The 17,904-nt window shown below is 45.9% G+C and overlaps 1 protein-coding gene across 1 annotated transcript in view; it reads right to left on the bottom strand.

Moving 5' to 3' along the window:
- Positions 1-17,257, bottom strand: part of megf11 (multiple EGF-like-domains 11) — a 54,230-nt gene extending 36,973 nt beyond the window's left edge. Inside the window, exons 1-4 of the mRNA XM_066701243.1 lie at positions 17,143-17,257; positions 16,089-16,190; positions 14,877-14,977; positions 7,818-7,910 (exon numbers count right to left, since the gene is read on the bottom strand). Of these exons, the coding sequence (XP_066557340.1) occupies positions 7,818-7,910; positions 14,877-14,977; positions 16,089-16,190; positions 17,143-17,195 (349 nt within the window). The 5' untranslated portion in view covers positions 17,196-17,257. The remainder of the gene's footprint in view (positions 1-7,817; positions 7,911-14,876; positions 14,978-16,088; positions 16,191-17,142) is intronic.
- Between the last annotated feature and the right edge of the window lie 647 nt (positions 17,258-17,904).

Genomic DNA, 17,904 nt, shown 5'->3' with positions numbered 1-17,904 from the left:
AAAAAAAGAATTGCATAAGGAAATACTTCAAAGAGCTTACTAACAGGATAGTATCAGACATTTTTTTTAATTTTTAATTACAACCAATACTAGTTCGCCCCCGCACCGCCACCCCCCAATTACTTCAGCACTCATGATGCAGTCTGCTTTGGTTCCTGTGTGTGTTTGATCTTTGCTGGCTTCAGCTATAACAAGGGTGGATGCCTATTTCATTCAGAAAAAAAATAATAATTACTATCAAATACAACCATCATGAAAAAAGAAGAAAAAAATAATCTCATTACCTAGAAGCCTATCTCCTATATGTCAAGACAGATGAAAATGCCGGCTACCGAGGCAGTCCCAAGGGCTGGCCTGCATTTAAAAAAGTTTTCAGCACGGCAGCCAGGCTCTGCAGGGACCTCCTTCATGGAGGCATGATGGACCTCGTTCTGCTCGAGCCTCGCTTGGTGCCCCTGCAACTCCCAGCAGCACGTGGGGCCCACAGTAGGACACTGCCAGGGCTACGGGAAAGAGAGCAGGCCGCTGGTCGGCAGGATGAGTAGGGTGCCAGTGAGAGTGTGATTGAAACATGCCATTTAACTCTAAAGACAGTGCTAAAACAGAAGGAGATACAGTAACAGTGCTGCATGTTCATTAAATGTCCATACTGCCTATAACCTAAATCAGGGTGCTGTGACAATGGTGGTGGACCAGTAGGGTGCACTGTTCCCACTTCACCAGGTATTCCAAATCAACACCCTGGTGTGGAGGCTGGGGGAGCAGTGCTGTGGGAGTTTTGCCCCACAGCGATTCCCATGTCAATCTGTGAGGGTTCGCAAGTTGAGTTGTACTAATCGGGGGAGGGGGAATCGCTGGGGAGCACCTGACCTTGTATCTGCGCAGAGGTGAAACTCAGACCTGACAGAAGGCTTAATGCTAGTCCCAGTTAGTCGCAGTTGCATTGGCTTTCCTGTTTTCCTTCATAATATTCCAGGTGATTAGCTTGTGCATGCGTGTGCATGTGTCTCTGTACGCGACCGTGAGTAAGTGTGCGCATGCATGACAACCGTGCCCACAGTCCCAGCAATGGCTCGAGTGCTGCCAGCGGCAAACCTGCTCGTTCGTCTTTAACCTTGACCCTCGTCCCTCGGCGCACTGCGAGAGTTGGAGGATGAGAGCCAGGACCGGAGCCCTGCCGCTACTATCCCCCAAATACACTGCGGCCGACAGCTGCGCTCAGAACGGCTCAGCAAACTGAAGCGCTCAGACTCCGCACAGCTGCGGTGACCCTGAACACCCGAGGTACACGAGGAGGGTTTGGGTTAACAGCACCACGACTTAAGCATCATGTATATGGGCTGCACATAAGCACCCAGCAGTGTCATGATGTAGATGCAATATTGTATACTGAAGATATTGTACTTATTATTGTACAAAGTAATCTTTTATTATTGTTATTATTATTTGCTTCTGAGCTGACACCCTATCTCAGGGTGACTTGCAGTTAACTATAGATATAAGTATCTGCTCAATTAATAACAACAACAACAACAACAACAACCAATATGGGTAGCACTTTATAATAACTACACATAATAAACCATTAACAATGGATTAGTTCATAGTTTATTCATCATGTATTAAGCATTTTTACCACATTTATAAACGTTAGTGAACTATTAATAATCAATGTATAAATACTGTTACAACTGATTCATAATGATTCATAAGCTATATGATAATGTATTTGGTGATCGTTTTTTCATACTTTATAAATCATTTATAAGCCAGTTAAAAATGATTCATTATGGCCATTATAAACCAGTTGTAAAGGACATGTTATGGGTTTATGAAGTCAGTAAGAAAGCATTAGTTAGAGCTTGGCAAACTAAATAAATATATGGATAAATGTAATCATACATATAAGGTATTGAATATTTAGGAATGATTAAGGGATGTGTTAATAAATTTCTTACCCACATTTACAAATACATGAATTGATGATTATTATGAATATTTATAAAGCATTTACTAATTATTAGGTAAGTGTTTTGTGTGGCCTCATCTAAAGTGGGGACTATTTAGGCCTTATAAAGGATTTATAAATGGTTTGTTACTCCCAAAAGGCTGGTCATGCCTTAAGTACCATTACAGCCGCTATCTGATGCTCCAGAAGACCTAAATTTAGCTTAAAGCCTTCCTGAATTAGCGACAGTAAAATAATAAAGACACACTGAAAACCGAATTTTACAGTATGAGCATTTTATTGAAAAAATTGTTTACGTAACACTCTCCTGAGATTTGATTTTATACCATAGAATAATCATTGGCTTTTAAATACGGCTCCCATGATCTGCCCCTTGATGGTTCGGAAATGAAACCATAGACATTTAAACAACATTGCTGCATATCATGCTTCCAAACTTTGAATAGGTAAAAGAAAAACTAACTAATGAACCATTATTTTAAAGGATTATGTATATATATATATATATATATAATGTAAACAATCCCCCTCTCGACCAAAGTCCAATCTTAATTATTCTAAATAAAACAAAATTAAATCAATAAAAACGTATACTGCAAGCATGCCTTTTGTGTGCCGATTCCCCCAATACTCCCAAGCCAACATCCATTTCCCTCATTATCTAGCAATACTACATATAGTAGACAGGCTATATAAATATATATATATATATATATATATATATATATATATATATATATATATATATATATATAAATTCACACACACACACACACAACTATTTTGTAGATTGACATCTGTATTTAAGCCCGGAAAGGGTTTGCCGTAGAGGGAAATGGATGTTGGTCTTCTGGACCATCAGATGGCGGCTGTACTTAAGGCATGAATAGCCTTTTGGGAGTAACAAACCATTTATAAATCCTTTATAAGGCCTAAATGGTCCCCACTAAAGAGGCCACACAAAACACTTACCTAATAATTAGTAAATGCTTTATAAGTGCTCCTAATAATCATCAATTCATGTATTTGTAAGTGTGGGTAAGAAATGTATTAACACATCCCTTAATCATTCCTAAATATTCAATACCTTATATGTATGATTACATTTATCCATATATTTATACATAGTTTGCCAACCTCTAACTAATGCTTTCTTACTGACTTCATAAATCCATAACATGTTCTTTACAACTGGTTTATAATGGCCATAATGAATCATTTTTAACTGGCTAATAAATAGTTTTTTCATACTTTATAAATCATCACCAAATACATTATCATATAGCTTATGAATCATTATTGAATCAGTTGTTGTGGTAAAAATGCTTAATACATGATGAATAAACTATGAACTAATCCATTGTTAATGGTTTATTATGTGTAGTTATTATAAAGTGCTACCCAAATATGTAGGTAGATCACAACCATTACCTTGTCTGGAAGAGTGTAATTATGAATCAGAACATCGATGGCCAAAATTAATGATTCAAAGACAAATTCCAGGCCACTTTCCTCTCTGCCACTCCAACACTTTCAAATGCTAATCTGAAGACGTCAAAAGGAGGGTAAGATATCCAGTGCCTTTAAACATGATCAAGTGCCCATGCCTAACATTTACTGTACTCATCTATATACCACCAGCAGATAAACCGGGGTTTGGTGCAGCTGTTTCTCATATTTACATGTAAGGCAGTCCCCAGGCACACCCATGGGTGACAGCCCTCCTCTGTGAGAACATGAGCTGGGCTCTCTGGCACTGCACACTGCCTCTGCTTCATTTCCCCTCTAAAGCCCATCAAAAAGAGAATGAGGAGGCTCAGTGCAGGGCAGAGAGGCTTAGCGCAGTGCCAATGCTGCCAAACCTCGCCTGGCACTCTGCACAAGGGCAACTCGTGCATTTTAAAAGACACGGATAAATAAGTAAATAAATACATCTGATCACTTTGTTTACTAGACTTTAAAAGCCGAGACTGAAAGGTAGTTTCAAACCAATCAAGAATAATTCAAAGAAAAAAAAGCTGGCTACAGTTCAGCAGAGAGCAGGGGAACAGCAGGGGTCAGTCAGGCTGAGAGAGAGCGAGATGAAGGAGAGAGGGAGACAGATGAGAGAGAAAAAGGGGGATGAGCGAATACGCCACTCTGAGAAACTCACACCTGCGCTCCCCAGCCACACAGGCCGAGCCCTCTCTGACCAAGAAGGCGAGCAGGAAGTTACTGTTACTATTTGTTTCTGAGCAGACCCCCATACCCAGGGTGCCGCTCAGGCACTGAAAGAGGACCAAAAGCAGCGTTGCAAAAAATGTCCTCTAGGAACGGGTGAATTGAAGCCACTTGGAAGTCAGTCAGTCCACTCGGTTCCGGCAGGGCTGCCAACGATCAGGCAGTAACACACATCCAGCCACAACAGGGGAGTGAGCACACACACACAGGGTGTACTCCGCAGGAAATGAATATCAGCTCACACCACAGATCATATTAACCGTGCACTGCTGACAAGTGTTGAGATGCCGATTGTGTAAGAGGCGGCCGGGGACATGTAGAGCGCAGTGGTCTAATGTGGCGCAGCGAATCGTTACAAGGGAGCTGAATAATTCACGTGAAAGTCAGTGGTGATGTCACCCACCTCACCCCGGGGAGCGGCCGGCGGAGAAGGGAAAGCACAACAGCTCTCAGATTGATGTTTTTTAAAAGAAGGGGGAACCTCAGAGGAGTTTAAGGGAATGCAGTTTTTTGTTTTTTGTTTTTCTTGTGGCCCGTTTACAATCTACTTGTATTTATTTATTTATTTTACAAGGACATCCAGAGATCAGAGCTGGATGCTGCCCGTCACGTCACGCACAGTGCATTCAGCTCCGTCCCCAAAAGAAAGACGTGGTTGGGGAGGGAACAGCAGCCGGGGTAGGGGGTGGTGAGTGGCCACTCCAACTGCATAGATCCAGAGGAGAGCCGGGGACGGGAACCCCAATGTGTGACTGTGTGTTTTGAGGGGGGAACTCTACAGCCCACTGCTTCTCAGCCCTGCTCCTGCTCGTCTCTGTCCCAACTAAGCTCTCAATGACTTAACGGAAGTGATCATTTGGCTAATTCATTTTTAATCACAATTTGGCAATTCATCTTTAATTATTTAAAACATTTAGGGAAACATAAAAATATATAACTTTTTAAAGAGTCAAATTAAATTAATTAAATTAAAATTTCGATTTCAAACCTCAGAGCTCCACTGCAACAAAACCAGTGGCCCGTGCGCCCGCTGGTCTGAAGAAGCGCCCCGAGCACACGATCACACAGGGCGGTTCCTGTGCTCCCTGGGCTCTTTGTCAGCAGTGTGAAGCGGCGCGCGTCGTACCTGGCACAACACCATCTGTTCCCCCGCACTCTTGATAAATGATCTGTCCACAAGCAGGTGAAATCCTCCAGGAGTATGCAACTCAACTTCCCCAAACCCTTCCCTCTCCTCCACTGCTTTCCCTCCAAGCCTCACTCCTTACACACAGTACATAACCCCAGAAGAGCCAAAGCCCCCAAACACCGCCGCCTCTGACTGGGCGAACCCCAACCTGTAAATCTGCCTCTCACGACTCCAGACTCTCTGGAGAATCTCTGATTCAGCAACAGAATCGGTGGGAAATGCTTGGGACGGGGAATCGCAGCTACACAACACAGCCCACCTCGCTGAAGCGTGTTGTGAAGAGGAAAACTTGACCATCTTAAAACGCCACTTGACAAAATGCAAGGTGGCTATCTGTATATAAACACTGCATACCCGCAACAGGAAGAACATTGTACATTACGATAACTTTGGAAATAAGAAAATCTGCAACAAACCTCACCGACTGCTATCCACTCCCAGCACACGCACAGGAGACGCCCTTCAAGTTCACCGCGTGTCTGTGAACTTCCCCTCAGGCTCATCAAATGGAGAGCCAGGTCAGAGTTGAGGCACCAGAAGACTTGCCTTCTGTCTCCCTTGTTCCCCCCTCAACCTCCCCCCCAGCAACGCGTGTTGGAAGAGTAGGGTCGCCCAGGAGGCGGTGGCAGGTGTATGACAGCGTGAAGGTGCCCACAGGTAAACTGACCATGCTGGCGCTCTGCGGAGCACCCCCCCACCCTCCAGCTCTCTGGCTCTCCTTTCTCGTGTCCCAAATAAGCTCCACCAAGGGGGTAACGCTCCCAAATGCCGTCCCCCACTCCACCTGCTTCAAATAATTTTAAAACATTAGTGGAGTGTGCGTGTTCACATCCCCAGGACAGGAACAGCACTGGCACTAGACCTGTGCTAGCACCTGGGGTTTCAAACACACTGCAGTGGGGCTCGTCTGCCCCCACAGGCTGGCCAAGGCTGCGAAGAAATAAAAAATGTTGTCCCGTTCTAGAGCAGCAGGCAATTTTATAACTGGCCAGACCTCCTCTTGCTGGCTCCACTAAAATTCGTATTAACAGACCAGCACAGGGGGAAACTTAAAATGAAAAGGAAGAAAGAAGAGAGAGAGAGAGAGGGGGAGACATGATGCACCATTTGTAAGAAGGAAAAAGGGGGCAGATTTAATTTTAAAATTGGCAATCGTTCCTCGTTTCATACAGATGAAAGATCATAAATGAAATATGCTGGATCCCTGCCCGGTATGGAAATGAAAGCTATGAATAATGCCTCCGACTCAGTCATCGGGTCCGTTTTAATAGCGTGAATGAGCAGAACACCCTTCCTCTTGGTTTGTGGAGGTGCTCACCGAAAAAAACACCTGCAGTACCCCTGCTCCTTCCGAGATCTTCCTGCACCCAGATGCAACTCCAGCGAGGTGCAGAAGTGCCAATGTTACATCTGCTCTGAGCCCCTTGGTGTTGGGGCATCTCCATTACACTGTCTGATATCCTGTCGTTTCAGCTGAAACATCGGGCCAGTAACAACACCGCTGGGGAGGGTATAGTTTTCGGGGTTATGTACAGCACAGCACAGCGGCGACGCCGGCGTGTAAAAGTGGGAAAAAAAACAAAAAATCAAACGCCAAGACCACGTGAGTTGCGCTGTATCCCCTGCTCCTTTCCTCACTCTCTCCTGCATCGTTCCCCTTGCAGGAATATTAATGGCAAGTCAATACCGCACTGTGGCAGCTTTATTCAGCTGATTGCTTGACCTCGGGAATGTTTCCCCTTCGTCCCAGAGCAGCCATAACCTCCTGTAAACAAAGGGTCTGGGAGCATGGCAGCAGAGTAATAACTCTGGAGGTCAGGGGTCAGCCTGCGGATTGTTTCTGCATCCATTACTACCACTGCCAACGCAAATAATGCCTAATAATGATAAAGGCCACTCCGAAGAGCTCCAGCCTTACTTTGCATGAGGAATTGAGCAAATTCCCCCTCTCCACCCCACCTCCCTCCAACACCGACAATCCATATTCATCAGCCACGCTCACTTCCTTCCAGAAGGAAAGAAAAAACAAAGAGCAAGCACTAAAGCAAAGCCGAAGTCATTATTCCCCTGTTCCTTTTTACGGCTGTTTGTTCTTTCATTCTTTCGTACAAGTAAGATCTAACTCTTTCACTACCCTGCGCAGCCAACCATGCACTGTACTTCCACCGAGGCCTCCTGCCCCACGTTCGAATGGGAGTGCGGCTCGCCCTCGAGAGGCCTTACCATCCTATGTAGACACATACTCTCTGCATCAACGACGCTCAACAACTGTGTGCAGTGGTAAATCACGGTACCATCACAGGGTGCAGTAAAGGACAGTGAAGTGGTAGTAAAAGTCTCTGTACCGGTGTGCCTGTGTGTGCACTCATCGTAGCGAGTTTGTGTGCTTCAGTGTCTGCATGTTCATCACAGTGTGTGTGTGTAAGGACTCTGACTCACCACTGGAGCAGTCCAGGCCGCCCCATCCTGGCTCGCACTGGCAGGTGTCTGGAGAGATGCAGCGTCCGTGGGCACACTCCTCTGTGCACAGCGCTGCGGGGACACAAACACAGGACTCGGTCAGGAGATCACAGCGCACTCACACACTGCACCAGACACAGAGCACACTCACCAGTCACACTAACCCAGAGAGCAGGGGTACGTACCCTCCACACATGCACTCACTAGCTTTGTTTTTAAGAGCATCACTATACTTTTTTTCTGTAGTTCTATCCATGTAATATGATGTATTATATATACTTGTATGAATGTATATTTAACATTTTTTGTTTTGTTTTTATTATCCAACCCACACACACACACAATATTATTATTCCTTTTTCTATTTATTATTTGTAGCTCCTTTTGTAAATGCTTTGGCAACACATTATACATAGCACGGCAATAAGGAATTGAACTGAATTGAGAGAGAGGGAGAGAGAGGGAGATGCACCCAGGAATATAAGATCTGTAAGGCAGTTAAAACAGGAAGCCCTTGAGCCCAGGTGACATATTAGGAACAGCCCAGTGTCCTACGTCCACAGTTCCCGGCTCACACATCTGTTTATTGCATTGACCTGTTTGTACACATGCTTGCGCAGCACTTCAAGGGCCGAAAACGAGCTGCAAAGCCTCCCTAATTTGATCAGCTGCAGCTTTGTCATGATGATACTTTAGTGAAAGAGCCCGAGGTATCAGAGTGTTTACTAAGTGTGCAGTTTTTTTGATCGCTGGTATTGAACAACACAGCGGCCCATTGATCTGGGCAATATTAGCATTCCTGGCATGGCTCTCCCATCAGTTTGTAGTTTGACTCAAGCTGGTAATAAAGTGACCTACATTGAGTGTTGCCACTGTGCCAGATTTCTTTTTTCCTTCCTCCTTCTTTTTTTTTTGCAGAAAACGCATTTAGCATGAATTACATTGCGTCAGCCAAGGTCACCCAGACAGCAGGGCTAAAAGCGGGCGGCTTCTTATCTCGGGCAAAACGCAGCAGGCAAGGTTTGTCTGAAACAGGCACTCTGATTCTTATCTGCAGCTACGCCTTATTGTTGAGGGCAGGCAGAGAAGGAGACTTTCCGTACGACAGCGCAAGGTCCTTCATCACGAGGGGATCCAAAACACTGCCTTCGTAAAAGAGACTTTCAAAAACAAACTTAACAAGAAAAAACAACGGAGGTTTCGGGTTTCTCGGCATCCTCCTCCTCGTGTTCCCGTGTGAGGCTGTTTAAGGCAGAGAAATTCAAACAGTGCCTCACTCCACTTCCGTCATTCATCTTATAAGTGGATTCATTATTGATCAGTGCAGGAGGCAAACAGGTGGCTGAACCAAAATCCAGCACCAGAAATCCAGCATTTTGATTTATTTACTGTTTTCTGATTTTTTTTTTTTTGTAAAAAGGATCAGTATCAATACTTTTATTATTTATTTAATGGTATTGTCAAGTTTTTTTAATTTCTCTCATTTAAAATAAGGGATGTTCTATGTGGCTACAGACAGAGAGACAAAGAGAAAGAGAGAGAATGTAGAATTGTTTTGTAAATGTAGCTTAATGTATGTTATGTCTGTAAACTTGTGTATATTGTATTTATATTATTGCCACTGCACTGGTCTGTATTTGCACTGGAATCAACTGTAACCTTGTCATTTTTGAATGTTAGAATTTTTAATATTGAGAGAGAGAGAGAGAGAAGTGAAATGTTTCCTCTCCTGATTGGCTTAAGTGCCAATGAAGAGACAGCGGGCTGTGTGATGTGACCCAGCAGGGATCAGGGGCGACTGCCATGATCTCACTATTGAAGTACTGTTGTCTGGCTCTGGCCACTGATTGATTAACAATCAGTCAATACAGAGTAGCCCAGGAGGGGGGGGCAGGGGTGGCCCAAGCATGGGGGGGAGCTAAGAATTCAGCTGATCAGAACTGCGTTTTTCTTCCAAACCCCCCTCCCCCAGGGCCACGCTAATCCCAGAATTGCTCCAAAGGCAAAATGCTAAACCAGGGACTCAAGCAAATAATATCAAAGGATTTTACAGCATTAGGAAATCTCAGGCAGACTACCCAACTCCTGCTGCTTAAACAAAAAAGAAGATGGGGCAATTTGTGCTGACTTGGATGACAAACGGGCGACTTGAAATCAATGGCAGTGCGCCGCACATTCAGAGAAAGAGAAATCTTAATTCAATGCCGTCCCGATGAGAGATTTATTTTAGTGTAAATCAGCGGTTTCTGACGCGAGACAGAAAAAGAAAAGAAAAGAAAAGAATAGAGATTTAATATGCAACCTTTTTTTCTTTCTTTTTCTTCTTTTAACGCAAAACTGTGAAAGAAGGACCCGGTGAATGGAGCGATTAACAAATCAAAGAGAGTGTAAAGGTACTTACACTGCTAGGCTGAACCAGGATGGCAAAATAAAAGCCCTGTGCATTTTAAATTAAGTCCAGCCACTAAATTTCTCCCCATAAATTAATTGCTTATCTAAGAATTCTGTTCCGAGACATAAGGCTTTTATCAAGATAAAAGGATAATCTAACTCATTACACTTAGGGTGTTATCAGAGATGGTAACAATAGAGCTAATTGCTAATTGTCATTCAGTTTTTATAAATGGGCTGCTTCCTTTCTTCCTTCAGGACAGGACTTGGGAAACTGCAGCTCCTCCCGCCGGTCCCGCTCCGTCAGCGATGCCCTTATTAGCCATGCTGGCCCCGGCCCAGCCGCTCCCGAGATGGGAGGACACACATATAGATCATTCAGCCGCAGAACAAAAGCAGAACATGAGTACCTTTCTGTTCTTTAGGGGTACAAGATTCGGACACAAGAAGGTGAGCTTTCCAGAGGGATTCAGAGAGTGAGTTTGTGGTCCTGCGCCGGCTGTGTGGGGATTAGATCCTGGCTCACCGCTGCAGTATGGATTTGACAGCCATTCCCAGAAGAAAACCAAACAGAGAATTCTGCGGCCTACAGGGAGTCCAGGGAGGGATGAGGACGGCAGGGGAAAGGAATGGGAGCATATCACGGGGGGAAGCCAGAGAGGACAGGCTGCAAGGACGGGGTATCCGAATACTGGAGGTATAGAAACTGGAGGGGGGGCAAGAGGTAGGGTAGAGTAGGTGTCCCAAAAACCTGATAAAGGAGATTGGATGGAGGAACTTGGTCCAAGTAGTGCTGGAGCTCTCATTTAACTGTCCCAAGAGCGATTGTGCTCCAGCTGTCCTTCTGAAGAGCCCTCTCCATCAGCCTGGGACTCTCCGCTTCCTATTTCAGTGTTCAGTTCCAACTCCCTCATCACTGGCGCAAGGCATCCTGCCCTTTATGAGCTCACAGGAGGAAACCGAAATCAAACGGCTCCAGCACAGCACAGCACCTGGGTCCCCTGAGAGGGCAGGGCCGCACCCCCGACGATCAAAACCAAGAAGAAAAAAGTACTACAGATCTCACTATCCTATATATTTTTTTGAGTTAAGAAAAGTTTTCTTTGAAGCGTTAAAACAGTAGCAACAAAGTGATACAAAAATCAAAGAGGAAAAAAAACTTGAAGCAGTCTAAAGATCTTCAACTCATTAAGACTCAAACATAAAATCCACTTTAGATTACTTTACAGGACTTCATAATTTTCTGCAGCCTAATTAATGTATTATTAATTGCCTGTTTGATACAGAGATGGATGCGACTCTTCTTTACTTTCGCAGCTGGTTTAAACCCCAGGGCTGGGCGGGTCTGAGGGAGTCTGCACACAAGGAGCCCTGTAGTTCCTCCTCAGCCCCACACTCACCTCAGGGACTCACGGCTCTGGTATTCGTCCGGATTACTGTAGCGTCAAGGAAGGAGAGAATAGGAAGCACAGGCTGTCCGGTGCAGGTCAACTCACATGAGGGGATAGAGCCAGTCTACTTCTATACAGCTGTATGGCACAGTACAGTACAGCACATTACAGTAGTGCACACCACCACACTGAGCAGCAGGGTCTGCACTGAGCATTCATACCCAAGACTCAAGCTACCCATCACTCTGAGGTGGCCTGTCTGTGACTGCACCACATCCAGACAGAGTGACTCTTGACAGAGCCAGTCCCGGGTCTGACCGCTTAGAGCAGAGCCTGGTTCACACTCACTGCAGGATGAAAAGGCTGTGTGGTCCTTGTCTTTTCTAAGTAAGGAAAAAAAAGTATATATATATATATATGTGTGTGTGTGTGTTTAAAATAAATAAGACCACAAAAACGGATAAACAGAATAGGAGAGTCTGTAATACCACTTCCACTCGCATGCTAAACATCACTCGGTGTACAAATCTCCTTAATCCTCCTGGAGCCGCCCAGGAGCTTAGCGGGAAATTAACACCGTGTAAGAACAGCAGCCAGCCAGAGAGCAGAGGGAGGCTTCAGCACCTCCGACAGCTCCACTGCCACACCCCAGAGACTGCCAGCAAGGCTACAACTACAGTGCTTGTGTTGGTTTTTGCTGTGGAGAGCTGTTTTTGCATTCGTTCACATGCCGCACAAACAGAAAAAACAGGGGCCCACAGTATCAAAAAAACCCTCCTACCAGCACCAGCACTCATTGTATAGTTAGACCCCGCTGGCAGAGTCTTGGTGCACTGCTTTACCATTTTTCATGCGATTGCGACCGAGGCAGTCTAATGGGTGCCTGGGTGGATACAATTTTCTGCAAAGTTAAAAGGAGTCATCGAGCGTCTCTCCTCTCCTCTCCTCCCGACCGAGCAAGGCGAGATGGCCAGGGATGGGGGAGGTGACGACAGGGATCATCCAGCCACAGATGGTAAACAACCCTTTCATGGCACAACTGCTCACAGAGATCGACTTCCTACCCACATCAATAGGCAGAGATTAAACTATTGATCAGCTTCTCTGTAGGCCCCGGGACCCCCTGGAAAGACCACAGCTGTCCCACAAACCCCCCACTGCTGTGTTTGCGGGGGGTTAGAGAGTCAGAAATACCTGCAGGCAATGGGGATTTTACAGAGGGGCCAGGCCAGGGACTGCCCAAGCCACTCAGCGTGTGGGCACCCTGCCACATAAACACAGCATTGAAACACACTCAAGTGCACGATCAGAGCAGGACTGGAAAGAGCACTGTGAATGAGGCCTTATTCTCACAGAGGAGAGAGAGAAAGAGAGAGAGAAAGAGAGGGAGGGAGAAATCCATTTAGTAAATTAGAATCTTTCCACCTGACTCACATTTAAAGGCAACCTTTCAATTAGACAGTGCTCAAGAGTATGGCACAACAAAAGACCTGCCTGCTGCACTTATCATTAAGGCAGCATGCGAGAACATTTGAGAATTGCCCTACTACATCACGGTCAGTAGCGAATCTCAACAGAGCGGCCCAGGGGCAGTGAGTCCGTGCAAATTCTGCAGGGCGCCGCACACAGAGACAGCCCAATAAAGCCGTTTACACGCGGCAGCTGGAGCGGCATTAGTATACAATAGGTTGCAGCCTGGGGCCAAGCAGGAGGCGTAAAAAACACATCCTTTAGAATCTACTATCTAGGTTATACAATAGATTTTTTTTTAGTATAGGAAAATCAAAACAAGGCACTCACGTCTGGCGACGGACCTATTTATTTGTGCTTCTTGACGTTCGTTTCCACCCCAGATACGGCACCTATCTAGGGTACCAAGACGCCTCTGAAGGAATCAAGAAACATCTCCTGTGACATATGAACTCCCTGCTCAATAGCCGACAGTATTGTTAAGTGGAAACGGGGGGGATAAAACAACACCAAAAAATATATCAAGAGAAACTACACAAAGCAATCACACTTGTGTCCCATTTCTGTTTCAAAAGGAGCAGACAAATAAAATGGGATGAATGGACCCTTAGAGGGGGGATGTGGTCTGCACCCTAAACTTCTCAGGCTTGGAGTTTTCAGGCCCCAGACTGTGTGGATACTGTTTAAACAGCGGCTCAGACCGCTGGGCAATGGGAGTCTGGCAGTCCCTCCGTGGTGAAGCGGCACTCACAGTGTCCGTGGAGGGGGTCTGCTGCTAGAGATATTCACCATCCAGCACTGCGGCCAGGTCCTGTGTGAGGCACTGACCGCTTCCATTACGGTTGTCTTTGGACTTTCAAGGCAGTTAGGAACGATGCCAGTCTATTTACTTGCGGTCACTCACAGCCAGATACTAGTGCACTTACAATTACACAGTCACACAAACACACACACACACATGCACACACATGCACACACACATGCACACACAATGGCTGCAATCAATTGTAATTTCGATTTTTTTTTCTCAGCTGTTCCCAGGGGGTTTGAGAAATCACAGCTTATTTCCATTAGAAAGCGGAATTAACTTTTCTAGAGCAATCTCTCTGTTAAATAACAGAACTGTTAAATATCTTTTGGCCCAGCTTTGGGGTGTGGGGGGTGTGTCAACTCAAAATTAATCACAACAAGCAAGATTGCAGCTTCCTGTCACATGACATTCACAGCGCAGGATTAATCCGCCTGATGTGGCTGCATATTATTATTACTTGATTTCTTAGTAGACAACCTTATCCAGGGTGACTTACAATTGTTATGAGATATCACTTTATTTTGTTCATTTACCCATTTATACAGCTGGGCATTTACTGGAGCAATCTAGTGTCATACAACTACTGTCCATATTCAACACATACAGTGACAGACAGAACACAGAAAGACATGCAGACAAATATGCAGAAAGAAGGACAATTCTTCGATGGTGGGCTAGAGACCAGCATGTCATTCAGCTTCTAAAACATGTAAAATAAAGAAACTACGGTAAAATAAAATATTATAATTTAAAAAAACTATACTTCTGATTATTGTATTTGTATTTGTACAGACCACAAACCAATGCAAGGATAGTGTGGACTGTTTGCGTTTTTGGTTCCAGTTTTCATTTTCCCCCCTAAACCGAACAGTGCCAAGACACAGGGTGACAGGAAACAGGACAGGGGAGAGGTAGAAGGGGACAAGACCGAGGGGTGACGGGACAGGGCACAGGGGCCGTGGCGGTGTGACTCACGGACGCAATAGTCTCCGCTCTCAAAGTATCCCGGGCAGCACTGGGACCGGCGGCGGTACATGGTCCGAACTCCCCGCCGGTACGCCGTCTTGTAGCTGATTCTGCAGGACCAGCAAAAGAAAAAAACTTTTACAAGAAATAAAGTGGAAATCACAAAGTTCTACCCTTGAAAAACTCAGAAGAACACAGAGACCCTTTTCTGAACCCTCTCTCTTGCTCTCTATCTCTCTCTATCTCCTCAGGTTTTGCTGAGAGTCTGCATTATCTGCTTGGTTTGCCTCATCTCAGCAGTGACAGTCTGTGCAGTGTGTGTGCGTGTGTGTGTGTGTGTGTCTCGGTGCCTCCCAGCGCCTCTCTCTAACTCAGCCAAGTCTGTCCTTGACTCCCAGACTCGAGGGGAGCTCTCTCGCTGTCTCTCTCCAGACAGGCTCGGTGCTGTGTGATGCAGCTCTGTGAACTCTGAGACAGTCAGCGCAGTGCTGGTAACACACCAGAGACAGACGCTAGAACCAGCAACCTGCACTGAGGAGAAACGCAACCACAAAGCTTTAACAGGGTGATCTTCTACCATGACTGCGATAACTTTCACCTCAAAAACAGCTCCTGCCTAACTCTCTGACACTATATTATAAAGTTACTACAGCAGCATCTCTGGAGTGTTTTTTTTCAAGCAGAGAGCAGATTTTGCTCCAGATGTCAAAGCTTCAGATATGATCACGTGGTTTCAGAGAAATCCCTCCATCTGTGTGAAGTGTGAAAGCACCGATTTAAGGCTGGAGCGACAGCATGCTTGTGTCAAGAGGCTGTCCTCCCTCGATCCAAGGATGCCTTGGGCTTCACTGGATACTTCATGGTCTGGGCTCTCAGCTGAAGTGTTGACTAGAAACCCTACTGCAGCGATTCAAATTTGGGTATCGCTGGCAACTGCAAAAACTAAGGTGTCAGAAAGACGTCTCCAAAATGACTTTATATTTCTATTTGACATGAAGCAATATACAGAACCGTGGATTACTGTAATTTATTTATATATTTTCCCACCTTCTGCAATAATAAAACATAAGCATTCCGTGTTCGTGACAGTTTAATGTTTGGGTCACTTAAACAAAGTCATTCGAACATATCAACCCTGCGCAGCTCGCATGAGGGGCTGTGCTCGACAGGAGGAAGCAGCTCAACCAGGCCAGCGAGCCACCCCCCCCAAGCTGAACCCACCTGTGCCTGGTGCATTTAAACCAGTTGAGGATGTCCGTGCATCTGGTGTAGTAGATCTGATCGAAGGGGTGAGCGTAGGACTCCTGCACAGTCACTGCGTAGCTGCAGAGAGAGTGGGGAAGAGGGACAGTCAGCTGAGAGATGTGACCTGAAAGGCAGGCAGCTACAGGTAAAATAGTTATACAAGCCGCTTTGCTTTGGCGCAGCTCACAAGCAATTAGTCTTTCAATTAATGAACTGTAGGTGACAGGTGGAGTGGGGGGGGAAAGCATACATTATCCTGGGTGCCGGTGCCAGTTCTGCAGTTGGAGGAAATGTACTGTTATAATTAAAAAGTGTTTTGCAGTTGATCAGGGGATATGAGTGAGTGAGTAAGTGAGTGATTTAGCGATTGAGTGAGTCAGTGAGTGAGGGATCTCCCTCCTCTCCCAGTATCTTTAATGTCTAACAAAAATCAATTGAAAAGTCAGGTGCAAATCGGAGTGCGAGATGCAGTGGCATGGAGTAAGCAGCACAAGCTCTTTCCTCTGCCAGTACAGGAGAAAATGCCATCTGCCTGATACCTTAATCTCTCGTTTTGCCCCTGTCTCCCCATTTGCATAAGCAGGATGCAATTATGATGGCATATTTTTCATAGCTGACACTTGCGAACACAACATAATTATTTCAGCGAGAGGGCGCGTGTGATTGATCCCGGAGGAAGCGCACTGATCAATTCGCCCGATGTTCCATCTCTATCTCCACTTCCATCTGCCCGCCCTGCTCTCTGCTCTGCCTGGCAGATCAATACTTATGGAGATGCAATGGGAACACACCAGCACACCCACGCTCTCCCACCTGCTGCCCCCCAGCGCAAGCAGTGTGTTCCAGTCTCTGCTCCTAAACTGTGCACATTATTATTATTATTATCAGTGACAGAGAGCGAGAGAGAGAAAGAGAGACAGACAGACGGACGGACGGAGGGAGAGCAAGAGAGAGAAGGAGAGAGACAGAGACTGAGGGAGGGAAAGAAAGAGAAGGAGAGGGAAAGAGAGTCTAACTAACTCTAACTTACCTCTCCCAGTGGCTGCAGACGTTGGGGTCGTCTGGGTTGAGCCCCCAGCACATGTGAAGGATGCAGAAAAACGCTGCCAGCACCAGGACCCATGGGGAGCCCCCGCCCAGCTCCATTCTCACAGCCTGGGCAGAGGACCGAGAGAGAGGTAGATAGGGGTATAGGGAAGGAGAGAGGGAGAAATAATGGTGTATCACTCGCGAGAAGATGCTGGCAAAGCATGTGTGTGCTCCACAATACACCGTCACCCCCGACAACAGGACAGGGAATCCTCGATATACCTGGAATCCCCCTCGCCTTTTAATTTTTATTTTTGAGTTGCATTATACACAACAGAAGAGATCAAACAGGAGAGCATGTGCGAATCTCCACTGACACCTGTTTACGCAGCACGACAGTTGTCTGTCAGCACTGTGAGCACCCAGCAGGAGGCGGACAGCATCCAAGGGACTGGGCCAGGGGCCGGGCTGTGCTTGGATCCTAACTGGGGGGGCAGCGGTGCACAATGACAAACGAACAGGAGTGTCCCCGGCCCGGCACGCAGAGCAGCCCTGACTCCGTTAATACGGCAGGACTGAGAGGAGGGTCGTTAATCCCCCGAGGGAAAGGAAATCAATGTCAGTTTCACTTCACCTAAGTACCAGTTCATCTGCGGAGTCAGAGGTTAAATTCACGTGTGTTCTGGGAAACAGGATGATTAATTCGCGCCAACACCAAACGCTCTCTTCCCCTCTCTTTCTGGCACTCTCTCCCTAACCCAAC

This window comes from Amia ocellicauda, chromosome 4 (genome assembly GCF_036373705.1).
Source record: "Amia ocellicauda isolate fAmiCal2 chromosome 4, fAmiCal2.hap1, whole genome shotgun sequence".
NCBI classification, from domain to species: domain Eukaryota; kingdom Metazoa; phylum Chordata; class Actinopteri; order Amiiformes; family Amiidae; genus Amia; species Amia ocellicauda.
This window is presented reverse-complemented; position numbering and strand designations above follow the sequence as displayed.